Source organism: Drosophila suzukii (assembly GCF_043229965.1).
Source record: "Drosophila suzukii chromosome Y unlocalized genomic scaffold, CBGP_Dsuzu_IsoJpt1.0 scf_Y1, whole genome shotgun sequence".
In the NCBI taxonomy this organism is placed as follows: Eukaryota; Metazoa; Arthropoda; class Insecta; order Diptera; family Drosophilidae; genus Drosophila; species Drosophila suzukii.
The window spans coordinates 217,504-232,500 of record NW_027255895.1 but is presented as its reverse complement, the minus strand read 5'-3'; the positions used below and the strand labels follow the sequence as shown (position 1 = coordinate 232,500).

Below are 14,997 nucleotides of genomic sequence, written 5' to 3'. Positions count from 1 at the left end.
TCATTTTTAAAAATCGTTTTTTAATTATCCATTTAATTGGGTTATTTGGCCTTCTTTCGAAACGTCGTCATCATCAGAACTTATAAATTCTTTTGACTTTGGTTTCCTGAATTATTATAATTATATTATAGTATATCACAATTATAATAATTATTAATTCTTTGGACGCAGCTCTATTCAGTTTCAGAATGGCCATACCAAGTAGGTACGTTCGCGGGTAATCCAGGAGCTGTCATCAGGACACTCTTGAAGTATCCCAGGGATCCTATGTAGTCCTGGCGACTGAAGCACCCATGTCCAATCAGAGGCAGAATATGAAAATGTCGATTAAGAGAGCATCTTCCTCTGGAGCTGTGATGGGTGCTAGCATCATACCTTTACTACCCATGCCGCCCAGGATCGTCAACGAACCATAGACCGTCTTTCGTTATTTATGGGCAAACAAACGGCATATTTTCGTATGTTTGATGATGTTCCTTGTTTGGATAGGGATGTCGATATGAAACTTAGACAGTGTGATAGCGGAGGCCATAGTCCACTTGCTACCGTTTAAGTGGGCAGGAAACACCTCGTGGAATCACTGGAGCACCCTACTGGCATTCGGAAGCTTACTAGCTTGGATGATCTTGGTCCTTAATGATACTCCTTCACCAGCTCCGAGGTCCGTTTCTTCTTGCCCGTCATCTGCAGCCATTCGATGTACTGAAATGGAGAAGTAATGTTTATTTATTTTGCTGCAGTTATGCTTTTAATGGGTTAATGTAGAGGAGACCCATCGAAAGATGCTATTCTGCCCATGCAAAAAACCAGACTCCTTGGAAGAAGGATTGATGATTAGAGAACTTCATTTGATCATATTCTCTTTTACTCCGGTCTATACAAATTAAATTTCATAAAAATCGGACAACAATATCATACAGCTGCCTTCTACGGCAAATAAATGTCAAAAAGAACACATATGCGCTGGTAAATTGAAATGTAACATTTTCTTTATATTTCTGTAAATATTTTTTAGTTTTCTAAAATCGGAAAACTCTATGGTCCCATTGAAACAACCTGCAAGGGTGTATAAACTTCGGCTTGCCGAAGTTTGCTACCTTTCTTGTTTCTCCGTTTCAGTACATCGAATGGCTCCAGGTGACGGCCAAGATCATCAGTAGTGTGCTCCAGGGATTCCAGAAGATATTTCCGGTCCAACTAAACCCAGTATCAAGTATACTATCGCGTCCGCCACCACTCTGCCCAAGTCCCATATCAACATCGCCATCGAAACTAGGAGCTTCAACAAACAAATCAAAATATGGCGTTTATTTGCCCATATGAAACGAATTGTGGTCGTTTTGTTTTCGTTTCTGGGTTATGGTTAAAAAGCTGTGGGAAAACGCCATTAGCAAAAGGAAAAGAGTTAAACAACTGCTTTACCTTTCTTCATACGATCTCCAGGTCGGTTGCCTAGGAAATATTTACTTGGCCTGGCCTGTATGGCCCTGCGTAGTTTACCCTGCTCTTTGAAATCCATGTTGGTGAAACAGACCGTCAGCAGGGTATTAGCCCTGATCTTTGTAAAAGCCTTTTTAATGCACTTTTTAATGCCTGCCTCCAGGAGCCTCGAAAAGGTCCCCCATTGACAATTTGAGTAGCACGTCAGCTGAGAAATATATCCTTATTCTCTTTCAATATGAGTGGGTGTAACTTAAGAACTCACCGCTTTTTGTATGCAAGTGTGCAGTGGCTTTTCCTCCAAATTGGGTAAATGCCCATTGGCAAAAATCACAATTTTTTCGTTAGCACCTGAACACTGTCACTTTCGACGGAACATTGTATTTTCTTTGACAGGTAGGGTTGGGTACTTTTTAAGAGGGCTGCTAAGACTTAAAAATATCGTGACTTGGCTATCGGTTATATAGTTCTTGATATGGTGTACAATTTAGATGTATTATAATCTTTATTTGTTGCGACATGTTTTTAGTTTCGGAATACCAAATAATTTTTTAAATAGTCCTAGATAAGTCAATAAACTTAAATTGCGTATTTTATTAATTAACCTGTTAATTTAACAGGCTTTCGGTCGATTTGCATTTAACACTGAATTGAAAGAACCGATTTAGTCGGAAATTGCTTTTATTTACATACGAGTAATGAAGTTGAACAAAAACCTTAATAATTATCAGTAAGTACTACTTAATTATAATGGTTATATAAAAAGTAGATATTGTATAAACGAATATCTTTACTGTACCATTTGTACTAGAGGTGCAGATAACACCGCTTTTCCGAAGTTTTAAGAGGCAACCATCGATGAAACATCGAAAAACATCGATGTTTTTCCACCTCTAATTTGTACCCGAGCAAATATTTAATTTCAAATCTTTAATTTACGCTTCTTAGTTTTCATTAAGCTATTCCCTTTACTTGGTTTTCTTAATGGATTTTTAATTTTTATTTTCTGCGTTTTCCTTGTATGTTATAGTTTTTTAAGTCAGAGCTGAACTGAGGGTAGGGGACCAAATCGAATTCCATGGTAATGGGAATCCGAGTGGAAATTTATGCAAGCTATGCGGTAATTTGTCCGACAGCAACGGATAAAAAGCTAAAGGCCAGAAGTCTCAACTTATTTTAGTTTTATTATGTACACGTAATTTTGACAACCAATTTTATTTAAAGAAAAAATTGTTATAGAAATCGATGGAAAGTTTTGGCCCCTAAATTGGGCCAGGGATTTGGCCAGCATTATAGAAGCTTCCTGGGCGCGTCGTGATTTCCCTTGGATCAGCTGTCGTCCGGAAGTGGGATAGGTGGATTCAGATCCCTGCTCGGGGACCCTGTTTAAATCGTTGGTGGTGTCAGTAACTGCTTTTGCTGGATTCAAATGAATTTCCTCTCCTTGGAGCGATTTGGACGAGGGAGATGGATAGATAATTTCGATTTGCGATTGATGTATTATATCTGGCAGGGAACTGCTTTCGAAGTTGGAAGCTGTCCTTATTAGTCGTTTTGGGAATACAGAGTCCACGGTTAATTCCTTCACCCGATCTGCATAGCGTAGGGTATTCAGAGTGTGCTCTACCGAGTGCAAGCCGGGTGAAATCATGGCTATCATACAGGTCTTGACCTTGCCCCCAATAAAGGAGTCCCGCAGGACCTGAGTGAGCTTGGAGCCCTTAAAGGGCGGATGACCCGACTGGCGACCCAGAGCCCGAATGCATTCCTTCAGGACCAGCAGCGACTTGTTGATCTCCGATCCTTCCAGGTGGGTCACCCTGTCCGCCGAGCTATTATCCGCACCCCTTTTATTTCCGGCCAAATCTATTAGCGAGAATTTTCCATGCAAACGACTATTGGCAGAGGATCTCAAAGAGATTTGAAAGACTGCATGGGACCGAGAGGACTTGGCATTGGCCGAGGTTTGACCCGAGGTTCGTACACTATTTCCCAGTTCCAACAAAGCCAAAACTTCGCCAGTGCTATTCACAGGATTCTCTGTTAGACCCACCACTTGCACCTGCTGATTACCATCTTCCAGTACTCTTAATTGCGGCTTCCCCGGCATAAGGAGATCATACACCCGAGAGCCATATATCTCGGATAAACTGCAGGAGACTTTCAACTTGAGCTTATCATAAGGAGGTGACTTAAGAGTGGTAAAGACATCCCCGGCGGCCATGGCATAGATGCCATCCATGGAGCTCTGCTGTCTTCCGATGAACTGACCACCCATCGTGTGGGTCTTACCACTTCCGGTCTGTCCGTAGGCGAAACAGGTGGCCATTCCGCCCTCGAAGATGTGCCTTATCAGGGGACGGGCTGTATATTCGTATACCGTTCCATTAGAGCAATCCTCATTGAAGACGTAATCGAAGCGGAAACTGTAGTTTTCCAGGAACTTGGAAAGTTTCACATGCTTTCGTGGCTCGTGGACCACTAGCACGTCTTTTGAAGGTATACTAACCACATCCAATTCCCCGCCAGCTCCTTGCGTCTCAGTGGTCTCTTCCTGACACAGACCACAATTTGGTGTTCCTTGGGGGGATTATCGGTGGTTCCACTCTTGACTGGCTGGCCAAAAACAAATCCGAGATCCCGCAACCCCTGTCTTCCGACGCTCACTTTCTTCCGATTTCTGCAACAAATTTATTTCTTATAACTGAAAATTTTCACCAAATACGCGTGCATAATATTTGGGCCGAATCCAGAGATTGCCGATTTTATGTTTTGTTTTAGCTGACAAAGTCTAAAAATAACACTTATTTGCAATTACGTATTGCTTATTTCCATACTGAAATTGTAAAAAGTTTTATTTGACTTTTAAAAATACAAATCTCAGTAGACTTTTCAAAATAGATCATTTTGCTAAAATACCTTTTTTATTCGGTCCTTGGTTAAGTTTCGTTTAAGAATGGTTTTTCCTTCATTATTAAATTAAAAAAGCAATATCTTACAGTTTCAGAGCCCTTATTTTGAGCTTTCCCGTACCATCCCAGTGATATCTATTCTAGCGAGGATTGTTTTAGGTATTTGTTCAATTTGGGGGCAAACAAGAGGCAGCAAGAACAACCGAATCAACAAACAACACCATTCCGAGGGCCCCTTGTCAGTCGTCCTGTGTGTATGTCCTGTGTGTTTTCTGTTTGCCAAGTGGGTGGTCATGAAATGAAGCATTCTTTTGCCAGAGAGAGACGGCCATATGGGGGTAGAGAGAGATAGATAGAGAGAGAACAAGTTGCAGATACGTTTGCATAAGCCGAGACGTGTGTAACGTACCAAATTGTTATTTATTTTTTGAAGTGCCTGCGCCACTGCCTCTGTATAAAGGTGTATCTGTGGAATTTGTAGCTGAACATGGTATCTGTGTTCCTGCCGGCAAATGTATGGGTGTGGGGATGCACAGATACATTGCTTATAGATACGTGCAACTTGTTTTGGGTCTTCACTGGCGTCTTGTTTGCTATTTGACGTCACATTTTGCCAAATTTACCGTGTAATTGTCGTCAAAGGCGAAGGGAAGCATCGGAAAAACCAGGAAACGCAGCCCACCACCCACTGAAAAATGCCACAAGAAATGGGCAAATAAGTGGAGTTTTCCCGGTCCTGGTCCAACCCACCTGATATGCAAATTTCCATAGCTTTTTCTGTTTGCCCGGGACCCCAGGCATATATTTGTTTAACCGTAGTCAGAGCGAACCGGACAGTTTGATTTCGTTCCGGGGATTTCCATTTCATTTTTACCCACCTGGCCAACTATTTTGCACCTGCACGCGCCCAACACGTAAGCTGAATATTTGCTATAAGCTTGCCTAAACTGCACATCTGAAATGAACTAATAAACCAATTGAAATGGAAAACATTTGCCCTGTTTTACACACGCACAAAAAATTAATTCCAAATAAATTGAAATGCCTTTGGACTGAACGTGCATTCATTTTGCTGCTCTCCGAAAAATAACCTATGCATGAATGAAAATGATTTCATGGATATAATCTTTTGATATATTGCATTGTATCTTTTCCTAGTAATCTGTTTTCCTCGACCTGTTTCAATCATTTTTAAATTTATTAATAAATAATTTACATACATATTGTTACACACAGCGATGCATTAAAAAAACAGCCTATCACAGAGTGCAATCATACACAATAATTGTCATTCGGCATGGATTAAACGCTGTTTGCTAATGTAATCAAATTGGACAATTTCGACATTTGAACTAATCCGTTTACATAATCCGGATGCAATCATACCCCCGCCCGCGGATAACCGCCTTTGTTGCTTTGATTTAATTATGCTTGAAAAAATTCACACGAAATCGCAAAGCCGAAAACTAAATGAATTGCATAAATCATTTATTAAATAACAATTTCAAAATTGACTTATGGGCGGTGAACAGATTAAAAGGATGCCAGGCGACGATAACATTTGCACGTGATAGTGGTAGAGTTGCAATTGTTTATTGGGATGATTAGGGTTCCAGATTCTTTCAACATATAGACGAAGTTTATCCGCTCCACCTTGTGTATTAGTTATTATCCATGTTTCTTGGTAGTAAGAAAATGAAGGTTAGTTCCTTTCCTTGGTTTCCAGTGAACTGATGTTTGCATGTAATGTTTGTGAAGACCCAAATGATTTCTTAGGACTTCAGATGGTTTGAGATTATATTAAAATACAGATGGGGGTTCTTGACTTCCAGAAGTGGTAAAACATCTTGTTTGGGTGTCTTCGTCTTGGTGTTGAGGTGTACTGTGTATCCATAGGAGGATCTATCTGACTTCTCAGGTCTTCAGATAGTATCACATTGTATTAAAGTAAAAATTTAAGCTTTCGGATCCCGGAATCTGAATCTTGAAATTGTCAAATTTAGGAACTTGTTTGCAATGAAGGTAAGGATCCCGACTGATTTCAATAGATAATTAGCGCATCACATAGTTCAACATTCTTTGATAATAGTTGGGCACCACTTTGGGCTTTTCAGGGTCCCCTAAATAGTCAGTAATCTTCTTTACCAATTTCCAGAATCCTGATGTCTCACGATGTGCGACGAATACAGCATTTTGGAAATAGATCGTCATAAACACAAGTGATAGCAGCGCCACAGTTAAGATCAGGCTGGTTTTCCTGAAAGTGGATCCATTGTATTGATGACATTTGGCATTTTGAAAATATATTTTTTTTCAGGAGAAATTTTTTAGATATATTTTAGATGTTTCTGCTATGAGATCTTTCGTTGACTGACTGACTACTGCCTTACAAAGTCGTGTTGACATATAGAGCTGTTTGACGTATAGTTCGGTGAACCCCTGATCTCGATGAGTCCTCCAGTGGTTGCTCCCATTTCCTCAATTCCGATTGGAAAGCACTTCAGCCGCAAAACAATGCTAAAAAATAAAAGAAAAACAACTACCGGACACCGAGAAACACACATAAATTTATAGTTGGGCCATGGAAAACAATGAGATGGAAAGCGGGGCGGCTTTCTTTTCCATTCATCCGGATCCGGATCCCCGACTGAAGTGATTTTCGTTGTTTTTCGATGTGCTGGGAGCGTTGGTGCATTCAATGGAGTGCACTCTCTCCGCAAAGGAATACTTGAACTGCAGCAAGAAAAGACGCACAATACAAATGTGGAGGGGCTTTGTTTGAACATCGAGCTGAGCCTCCTGGCAAATACCATATATACACCCATATACTCGTGTATATCCCCAGACAAAGCCCCAACTCGTGTGCTCCATTTTGTCGGCTAAACGGTTAAAGAAAGAACGCAAATTTCTGTGTTGTTTGGTTGCAGTTGTTCTGGTTATACCCGTTACTCGTAGAGTAAAAGGGTGTACTAGATTCGTCGGAAAGTATGTAACAGGCAGAAGGAAGCGTTTCCGACCCCACAAAGTATATATATTCTTGATCAGGAGCACTAGCCGAGTCGATCTAGCCATGTCCGTCTGTCCGTCTGTCTGTCCGTCCGGATTACCGCTGAGATCTCGGAAACTATGGGAGCTAGGCTATTGAGATTTGGCGTGCAGCTTCCTGAGCTTCTTACGCAGCGCAAGTTTGTTTCAGTACAGTGCCACGCCCACTCTAACGCCCACAAACCGCCCAAAACTGTGGCTCCTACAGTTTTAGTGCTAGAGTAAAAATTTTAACTGAAATGTATTGTTCTTATCAATACATATCGATTGACCCAAAAAAAAGTTTGCCACGCCCACTTTTACGCCCACAAACCGCGAAAACCTGTGACGCCCACAATTTTCATGCTAGATAAAAAATTTTAACTGAAATGTATTGGTCTCGTCAATACCTATCGATTGATCCAAAAAAAAATTTGCCACACCCACTCTAACGCCCATAACGTATAAATCTGTGTACCGCCGGTAGGTGGCGCATTTTAATCTCGCTTTGCTGCTTGCATATCTCCATTTAGCTGAGTAACGGGTATCTGATAGTCGAGGTACTCGACTATAGCGTTCTTCCTTGTTTTATTTAAATAATATTACACATTAAACGAAGACCCTCAAAGCTGGAACGTATGGAGCGGGTGAAAGCTGCAGGGAGATTAATTATTAGTACTAGATCAGCAAGGGGTTCCAGGAAGTTCCATCTTACATATCCTCGCGTGCCTTAATCAGAGTTTTCACCAGGCGGTGCAGGGGATAATCCCCAGTGCAGATCCTGTAAACACATGTGAAGAGAGGAAATCTGCGGGGAAATCAAGTTTATTATAGCCTTTGGTGGTGCTCATCTTTATATCACACTAACTTATCCTCCAAGCCCTGCTTTTTAAGCATATGGTGAACAAGTTCAGCTGTCACTGGACCCAATGGTTCATGTCCTGGTATAAGGATGTGCTCCAGCTCACTGAGAGGTTTTCCTGTCTTTACAAAGGCCTCGGCCAACTTGCGGTTGCGATTAGCTATAAGACAAATATATTTATTAAAATATAAGTATTTATATTAATAGTTTATAGCATTTTGTTACCATAACAACTAGTGACCAAATCGGATATTCCACAGGACTCAAAAAAAGTTCCCATGCGGCAGCCTGGGTAAAAAACATCCACAAACTGAAGCATCTCCAAAAATCCCCTCCGAATGATTCCACCCTCTCAAAGTGGAACAGATCTCCACACAATCGGCATCCTCGGTAACCACCACACGGAAAGTGGGTGACTTAAAGATGTCGTGCAGCACTCGATAATACTTCTGATCTCGACAGCCCACTGTGCCCTCGGCAAAGTGATCATGCGCCAGCTCGTAGGGCAAATTACAGCCCACCAGGACGGAACATGGAATCTATATAATTAATATGATAAAAGGAAAAAGATTAGAGGTCAACGTAAGAAAATATTGAAAGCTTTAAATAATGGCTCTTAAACTATTGTATCTAAAATAGCCAAAGGAAAACTGTATAAATATACAAAAAAGTCTTTAAAAATCCAAGTTAAAATATACAATTTATAGGAAAGCGCTATGATTGTTGAATGACTATCTTGTTTTTAATTTTCAAAACTAAACCATACTCAACCTTCAGCTGCCGCATTATGATCTGGGATATCAGGACAAATTGCCCATCATCGCCGCGCTCGAATCCTTTAATCAGGGAGACTGCGTGGGCAGTGGGCTTTACTTTCCCCAGCAGTGTTTTGCAGCAGCTACTGACGAAAGTGGGCGGGATGGCAAATATTATAATATCCGCATCCCGCATTATATTCCATTTCAGTCTGTTTTTGTGATTGTCGAAAAGATTTACAGTAAGTCAAATTTGATTAGTAGAAATGCGTTCTTATAATATAATCAATTTATCAACAAAACTTATATTTTTCGACTTTCAAATGTAACGTAACATCACAAAAGTTCTTGAAATAGATCCAGAAAACTCACTAATGTAAATAATTGCCATTTGCATTATGCAGACCCCAAAATTCGGGTGACATCTTTTTAGAAACCTTTTCCCGATTTCAATTAGTGTCAAATGCGCAGGAATAACAAAATTTGCTGCTTCATCCATATTCATTCAGCCCAAGGCATTTATGTGCGGATTTGCGCGAAAAAATGCCAAAAAGTTAGACGACTGGGCGGAGGGGCCAGATGGGGAGTTGGGGAGTTAGGGAGAAGCCGCCCTAATCCATAATTTAATATATTGACACAAATCTTTGTCGTAAGACGTGTCTTGGCACCATCATAATCCCCAATATTGTATGTTGACAGCTGTCAAAGGAGCCACTTCCCCACTTGCGTCCTTCCAAACGAAAAAACCACAAAAAAACTGCGAGGAAAAGTAAGTTTTTGGCTTAATGTGCAACTATGCGGAAAATATTTGCGCTTAGTTTGAGTTCGGCATAGGAAAATGTAGTCACACACATGAACCCCGGCTACGTGTGTTGGTCGCAGGACATGGAAGTGGATGTGGATGGGGGCAGGTCCTTAAGCCCGGGAAACAGGTTGGCCCACAAATGAACTGGGCCAGAAAAAAAGAGGAGCGAGATAACTTTAAGACGCCGGCATTAAAGTCCCGAGCCGTCTTCAATCGGCGGAGATTACTCCGGGGCAAAATTCAAATGTCCTCGTTGCCGGTTTCCATTGTCCATATATTGAGCGGTTGGAATAAGCAAACAAGTATTTCATTTTCCTAATATTAAGATACCTCGTGGTCACAAAAAAACAACACATTTTTAAAAATCGTTTTTTAATTATCCATTTAATTGGGTTATTTGGCCTTTTTTCGAAACGTCGTCATCATCAGAACTTATAAATTCTTTTGACTTTGGTTTCCTGAATAATTATAATTATATTATAGTATATCACAATTATAATAATTATTAATTCTTTGGACGCATCTCTATTCAGTTTCAGAATGGCCATACCAAGTAGGTACGTTTGCGGGTAATCCAGGAGCTGTCATCAGGACACTCTTGAAGTATCCCAGGGATCCTATGTAGTCCTGGCGACTGAAGCACCCATGTCCAATCAGAGGCAGAATATGGTTCGACTTCTGTCAGAAAATGTCGATAAAGAGAGCATCTTCCTCTGGAGCTGTGATGGGTGCTAGCATCATACCTTTACTACCCATGCCGCCCAGGATCGTCAACGAACCATAGACCGTCTTTCGTTATTTATGGGCAAACAAACGGCATATTTTTGTATGTTTGATGATGTTCCTTGTTTGGATAGGGATGTCGATATGAAACTTAGACAGTGTGATAGCGGAGGCCATAGTCCACTTGCTACCGTTTAAGTGGGCAGGAAACACCTCGTGGAATCACTGGAGCACCCTACTGGCATTCGGAAGCTTACTAGCTTGGATGATCTTGGTGCTTAATGATAATCCTTCACCAGCTCCGAGGTCCGTTTCTTCTTGCCCGTCATCTGCAGCCATTCGATGTACTGAAATGGAGAAGTAATGTTTATTTATTTTGCTGCAGTTATGCTTTTAATGGGTTAATGTAGAGGAGACCCATCGAAAGATGCTATTCTGCCCATGCAAAAAACCAGACTCCTTGGAAGAAGGATTGATGATTAGAGAACTTCATTTGATCATATTCTCTTTTACTCCGGTCTATACAAATTAAATTTCATAAAAATCGGACAACAATATCATACAGCTGCCTTCTACGGCAAATAAATGTCAAAAAGAACACATATGCGCTGGTAAATTGAAATGTAACATTTTCTTTATATTTCTGTAAATAGTTTTGTTTTCTAAAATCGGAAAACTCTATGGTCCCATTAAAACAACCTGCAAGGGTGTATAAACTTCGGCTTGCCGAAGTTTGCTACCTTTCTTGTTTCTCCGTTTCAGTACATCGAATGGCTCCAGGTGACGGCCAAGATCATCAGTAGTGTGCTCCAGGGATTCCAGAAGACATTTCCGGTCCAACTAAACCCAGTATCAAGTATACTATCGCGTCCGCCACCACTCTGCCCAAGTCTCATATCAACATCGCCATTGAAACTAGGAGCTTCAACAAACAAATGAAAATATGGCGTTTATTTGCCCATATGAAACGAATTGTGGTCGTTTTGTTTTCGTTTCTGGGTTATGGTTAAAAAGCTGTGGGAAAACGCCATTAACAAAAGGAAAAGAGTTAAACAACTGCTTTACCTTTCTTCATACGATCTCCAGGTCGGTTGCCTAGGAAATATTTACTTGGCCTGGCCTGTATGGCCCTGCGTAGTTTACCCTGCTCTTTGAAATCCATGTTGGTGAAACAGACCGTCAGCAGGGTATTAGCCCTGATCTTTGTAAAAGCCTAACGGAGTTCTGCACTTTTTAATGCCTGCCTCCAGGAGCCTCGAAAAGGTCCCCTTTTGACAATTTGAGTAGCACGTCAGCTGAGAAATATATCCTTATTCCCTTTCAATATGAGTGGGTGTAACTTAAGAACTCACCGCTTTTTGAATGCAAGTGTGCAGTGGCTTTTCCTCCAAATTGGGTAAATGCCCATTGGCAAAAATCACCACAATTTTTTTCGTTAGCACCTGAACACTGTCACTTTCGACGGAACATTGAATTTTCTTTGACAGGTAGGGTTGGGTACTTTTTAAGAGGGCTGCTAAGACCTAAAAATATCGTGACTTGGCTATCGGTTATATAGTTCTTGATATGGTGTACAATTTAGATGTATTAAAATCTTTATTTGTTGCGACATGTTTTTAGTTTCGGAATAACAAATAATTTTTTAAATAGTCCTAGATAAGTCAATAAACTTAAATTGCGTATTTTATTAATTAACCTGTTAATTTAACAGGCTTTCGGTCGATTTGCATTTAACACTGAATTGAAAGAACCGATTTAGTCGGAAATTGCTTTTATTTACATACGAGTAATGAAGTTGAACAAAAACCTTAATAATTATCAGTAAGTACTACTTAATTATAATGGTTATATAAAAAGTAAATATTGTATAAACGAATATCTTTACTGTACCATTTGTACTAGAGGTGCAGAAAACATCGCTTTTCCGATGTTTTAAGAGGCAACCATCGATGAAACATCGAAAAACATCGATGTTTTTCCACCTCTAATTTGTACCCGAGTAAATATTTAATTTCAAATCTTTAATTTACGCTTCTTAGTTTTCATTAAGCTATTCCCTTTACTTGGTTTTCTTAATGGATTTTTAATTTTTATTTTCTGCGTTTTCCTTGTATATTATAGTTTTTTAAGTCAGAGCTGAACTGAGGGTAGGGGACCAAATCGAATTCCATGGTAATGGGAATCCGAGTGGAAATTTATGCAAACTATGCGGTAATTTGTCCGACAGCAACGGATAAAAAGCTAAAGGCCAGAAGTCTCAACTTATTTTAGTTTTATTATGTACACGTATTTTTGTCAACCAATTTTATTTAAAGAAAAAATTGTTATAGAAATCGATGGCACAAGATCTAGGGAAAGTTTTGGCCCCTAAATTGGGCCAGGGATTTGGCCAGCGTTATAGAAGCTTCCTGGGCGCGTCGTGATTTCCCTTGGATCAACTGTCGTGGGATAGGCGGATTCAGATCCCTGCTCGGGGACCCTGTTTATATCGTTGGTGGTGTCAGTAACTGCTTTTGCTGGATTTAAATGAATTTCCTCTCCTTCGAGCGATTTGGACGAGGGAGATGGGTAGATAATTTCGATCTGCGATTGATGTATTATATCTGGCAGGGAACTGCTTTCGAAGTTGGAAGCTGTCCTTATAGTCGTTTTGGGGATACAGAGTCCACGGTTAATTCCTTCACCCGATCTGCATAGCGTAGGGTATTCAGAGTGTGCTCCACCGAGTGCAAGCCGGGTGAAATCATGGCTATCATACAGGTCTTGACCTTCTTGCCCCCAATAAAGAAGTCCCGCTTGACCTGGGTGAGCTTGGAGCCCCTAAAGGGCAGATGACCCGACTGGCGACCCAGAGCCCGAATGCATTCCTTCAGGACCAGCAGCGACTTGTTGATCTCCGATCCTTCCAGGCGGGTCACGCTGTCCGCCGAGCTATTATCCGCACCCCTTTCATTTCCGGCCAAATCTATTAGCGAGAATTTTCCATGCAAACGACTATTGGCAGAGGATCTCAAAGAGATTTGAAAGACTGCATGGGACCGAGAGGACTTGGCATTGGCCGAGGTTTGACCCGAGGTTCGTACACTATTTCCCAGTTCCAGTAAAGCCAAAACTTCGCCAGTGCTATTCACAGGATTCTCTGTTAGACCCACCACTTGCACCTGCTGATTACCATCTTCCAGTACTCTTAATTGCGGCTTCCCCGGCATAAGGAGATCATACACCCGAGAGCCATATATCTCGAAGAAACTGTAGGAGACTTTCAACTTGAGCTTATCATAAGGAGGTGACTTAAGAGTGGTAAAGACATCCCCGGTGGCCATGGCATAGATGCCATCCATGGTGCTCTGCTGTCTTCCGGTGAACTGACCACCCATCGTGTGGGTCTTACCACTTCCGGTCTGTCCGTAGGCGAAACAGGTGGCCATTCCGCCCTCGAAGATGTGCCTTATCAGGGGACGGGCTGTATATTCGTATACCGTTCCATTAGAGCAATCCTCATTGAAGACGTAATCGAAGCGGAAACTGTAGTTTTCCAGGAACTTGGAAAGGTTCACATGCTTTCGTGGCTCGTGGACCACTAGCATGTCTTTTGAAGGTATACTAACCACATCCAATTCCCCGCCAGCTCCTTGCGTCTCAGTGGTCTCTTCCTGACACAGACCACAATTTGGTGTTCCTTGGGGGGATTATCGGTGGTTCCACTCTTGACTGGATGGCCAAAAACAAATCCGAGATCCCGCAACCACTGTCTTCCGACGCTCACTTTCTTCCGATTTCTGCAACAACTTCATTTCTTATAACTGAAAATTTTCACCAAATACGCGCGCATAATATTTGGGCCGAATCCAGAGATTGCCGATTTTATGTTTTGTTTTAGCTGACAAAGTCTAAAAAACAAAAGTGACAAGCAAGTCAAGGTGTAGAAAAGAAATATGTTTTATTATTATAAACTAATAGTTTTCATTTTAAATTTGTTGAAATTAAAAGCCATATTTATGATTTTTTTATTAGGACTGGTCAAACTAAAAAGGAGGGTCTCAAAATAACACTTATTTGCAATTACGTATTGCTTATTTCCATACTGAAATTGTAAAAAGTTGTATTTGACTTTTAAAAATACAAATCTCAGTAGACTTTTCAAAATAGATCATTTTGCTAAAATACCTTTTTTATTCGGTCCTTGGTTAAGTTTCGTTTAAGAATGGTTTTTCCTTCATTATTAAATTAAAAAAGCAATATCTTACAGTTTCAGATCCCTTATTTTGAGCTTTCCCGTACCATCCCAGTGATATCTATTCTAGCGAGGATTGTTTTAGGTATTTGTTCAATTTGGGGGCAAACAAGAGGCAGCAAGAACAACCGAATCAACAAAAAACACCATTCCGAGGGCCTCTTGTCAGTCGTCCTGTGTGTATGTCCTGTGTGTTTTCTGTTTGCCAAGTGGGTGGTCATGAAATGAAGCATTCTTTTGCC

At 40.8% G+C, this 14,997-nt stretch overlaps 1 protein-coding gene, 2 long non-coding RNA genes and 2 pseudogenes across 4 annotated transcripts; all 5 read right to left on the bottom strand.

The window, feature by feature from the left end:
* Nucleotides 1-29: 29 nt before the first annotated feature.
* LOC139353901 (uncharacterized) lies at nucleotides 30-2,150 on the bottom strand. 2 transcript variants are annotated; one of them, XR_011605008.1, is made up of 4 exons: nucleotides 1,706-2,150; nucleotides 1,423-1,648; nucleotides 1,098-1,371; nucleotides 30-702 (listed from the first exon to the last, which is right to left on the bottom strand). It is a non-coding gene; the product is annotated as an uncharacterized lncRNA (long non-coding RNA). The 2 variants fall into 2 exon arrangements; XR_011605007.1 differs by having other exon boundaries at nucleotides 33-702; nucleotides 1,123-1,371; nucleotides 1,706-1,846.
* Nucleotides 2,151-2,611: 461 nt separating this feature from the next.
* Nucleotides 2,612-4,275, bottom strand: LOC139353927 (kinesin-like protein Klp59C; annotated as a pseudogene).
* Nucleotides 4,276-7,999: 3,724 nt separating this feature from the next.
* On the bottom strand, nucleotides 8,000-9,189 carry LOC139353926 (glycerol-3-phosphate dehydrogenase [NAD(+)], cytoplasmic-like; annotated as a pseudogene).
* A 1,028-nt stretch (nucleotides 9,190-10,217) lies between these two features.
* On the bottom strand, nucleotides 10,218-12,001 carry LOC139353913 (uncharacterized). The gene is made up of 4 exons (XR_011605018.1): nucleotides 11,874-12,001; nucleotides 11,587-11,816; nucleotides 11,287-11,535; nucleotides 10,218-10,868 (listed from the first exon to the last, which is right to left on the bottom strand). It is a non-coding gene; the product is annotated as an uncharacterized lncRNA (long non-coding RNA).
* A 775-nt stretch (nucleotides 12,002-12,776) lies between these two features.
* On the bottom strand, nucleotides 12,777-14,311 carry LOC139353888 (kinesin-like protein Klp59C; the record flags this gene model as incomplete). The annotated part of the gene is given in 2 exon segments (XM_070998110.1): nucleotides 12,777-14,143; nucleotides 14,146-14,311. Coding segments are annotated over 2 exon segments (1,149 nt in total), but the record flags the coding sequence as incomplete, so codon positions are not given.
* Between the last annotated feature and the right edge of the window lie 686 nt (nucleotides 14,312-14,997).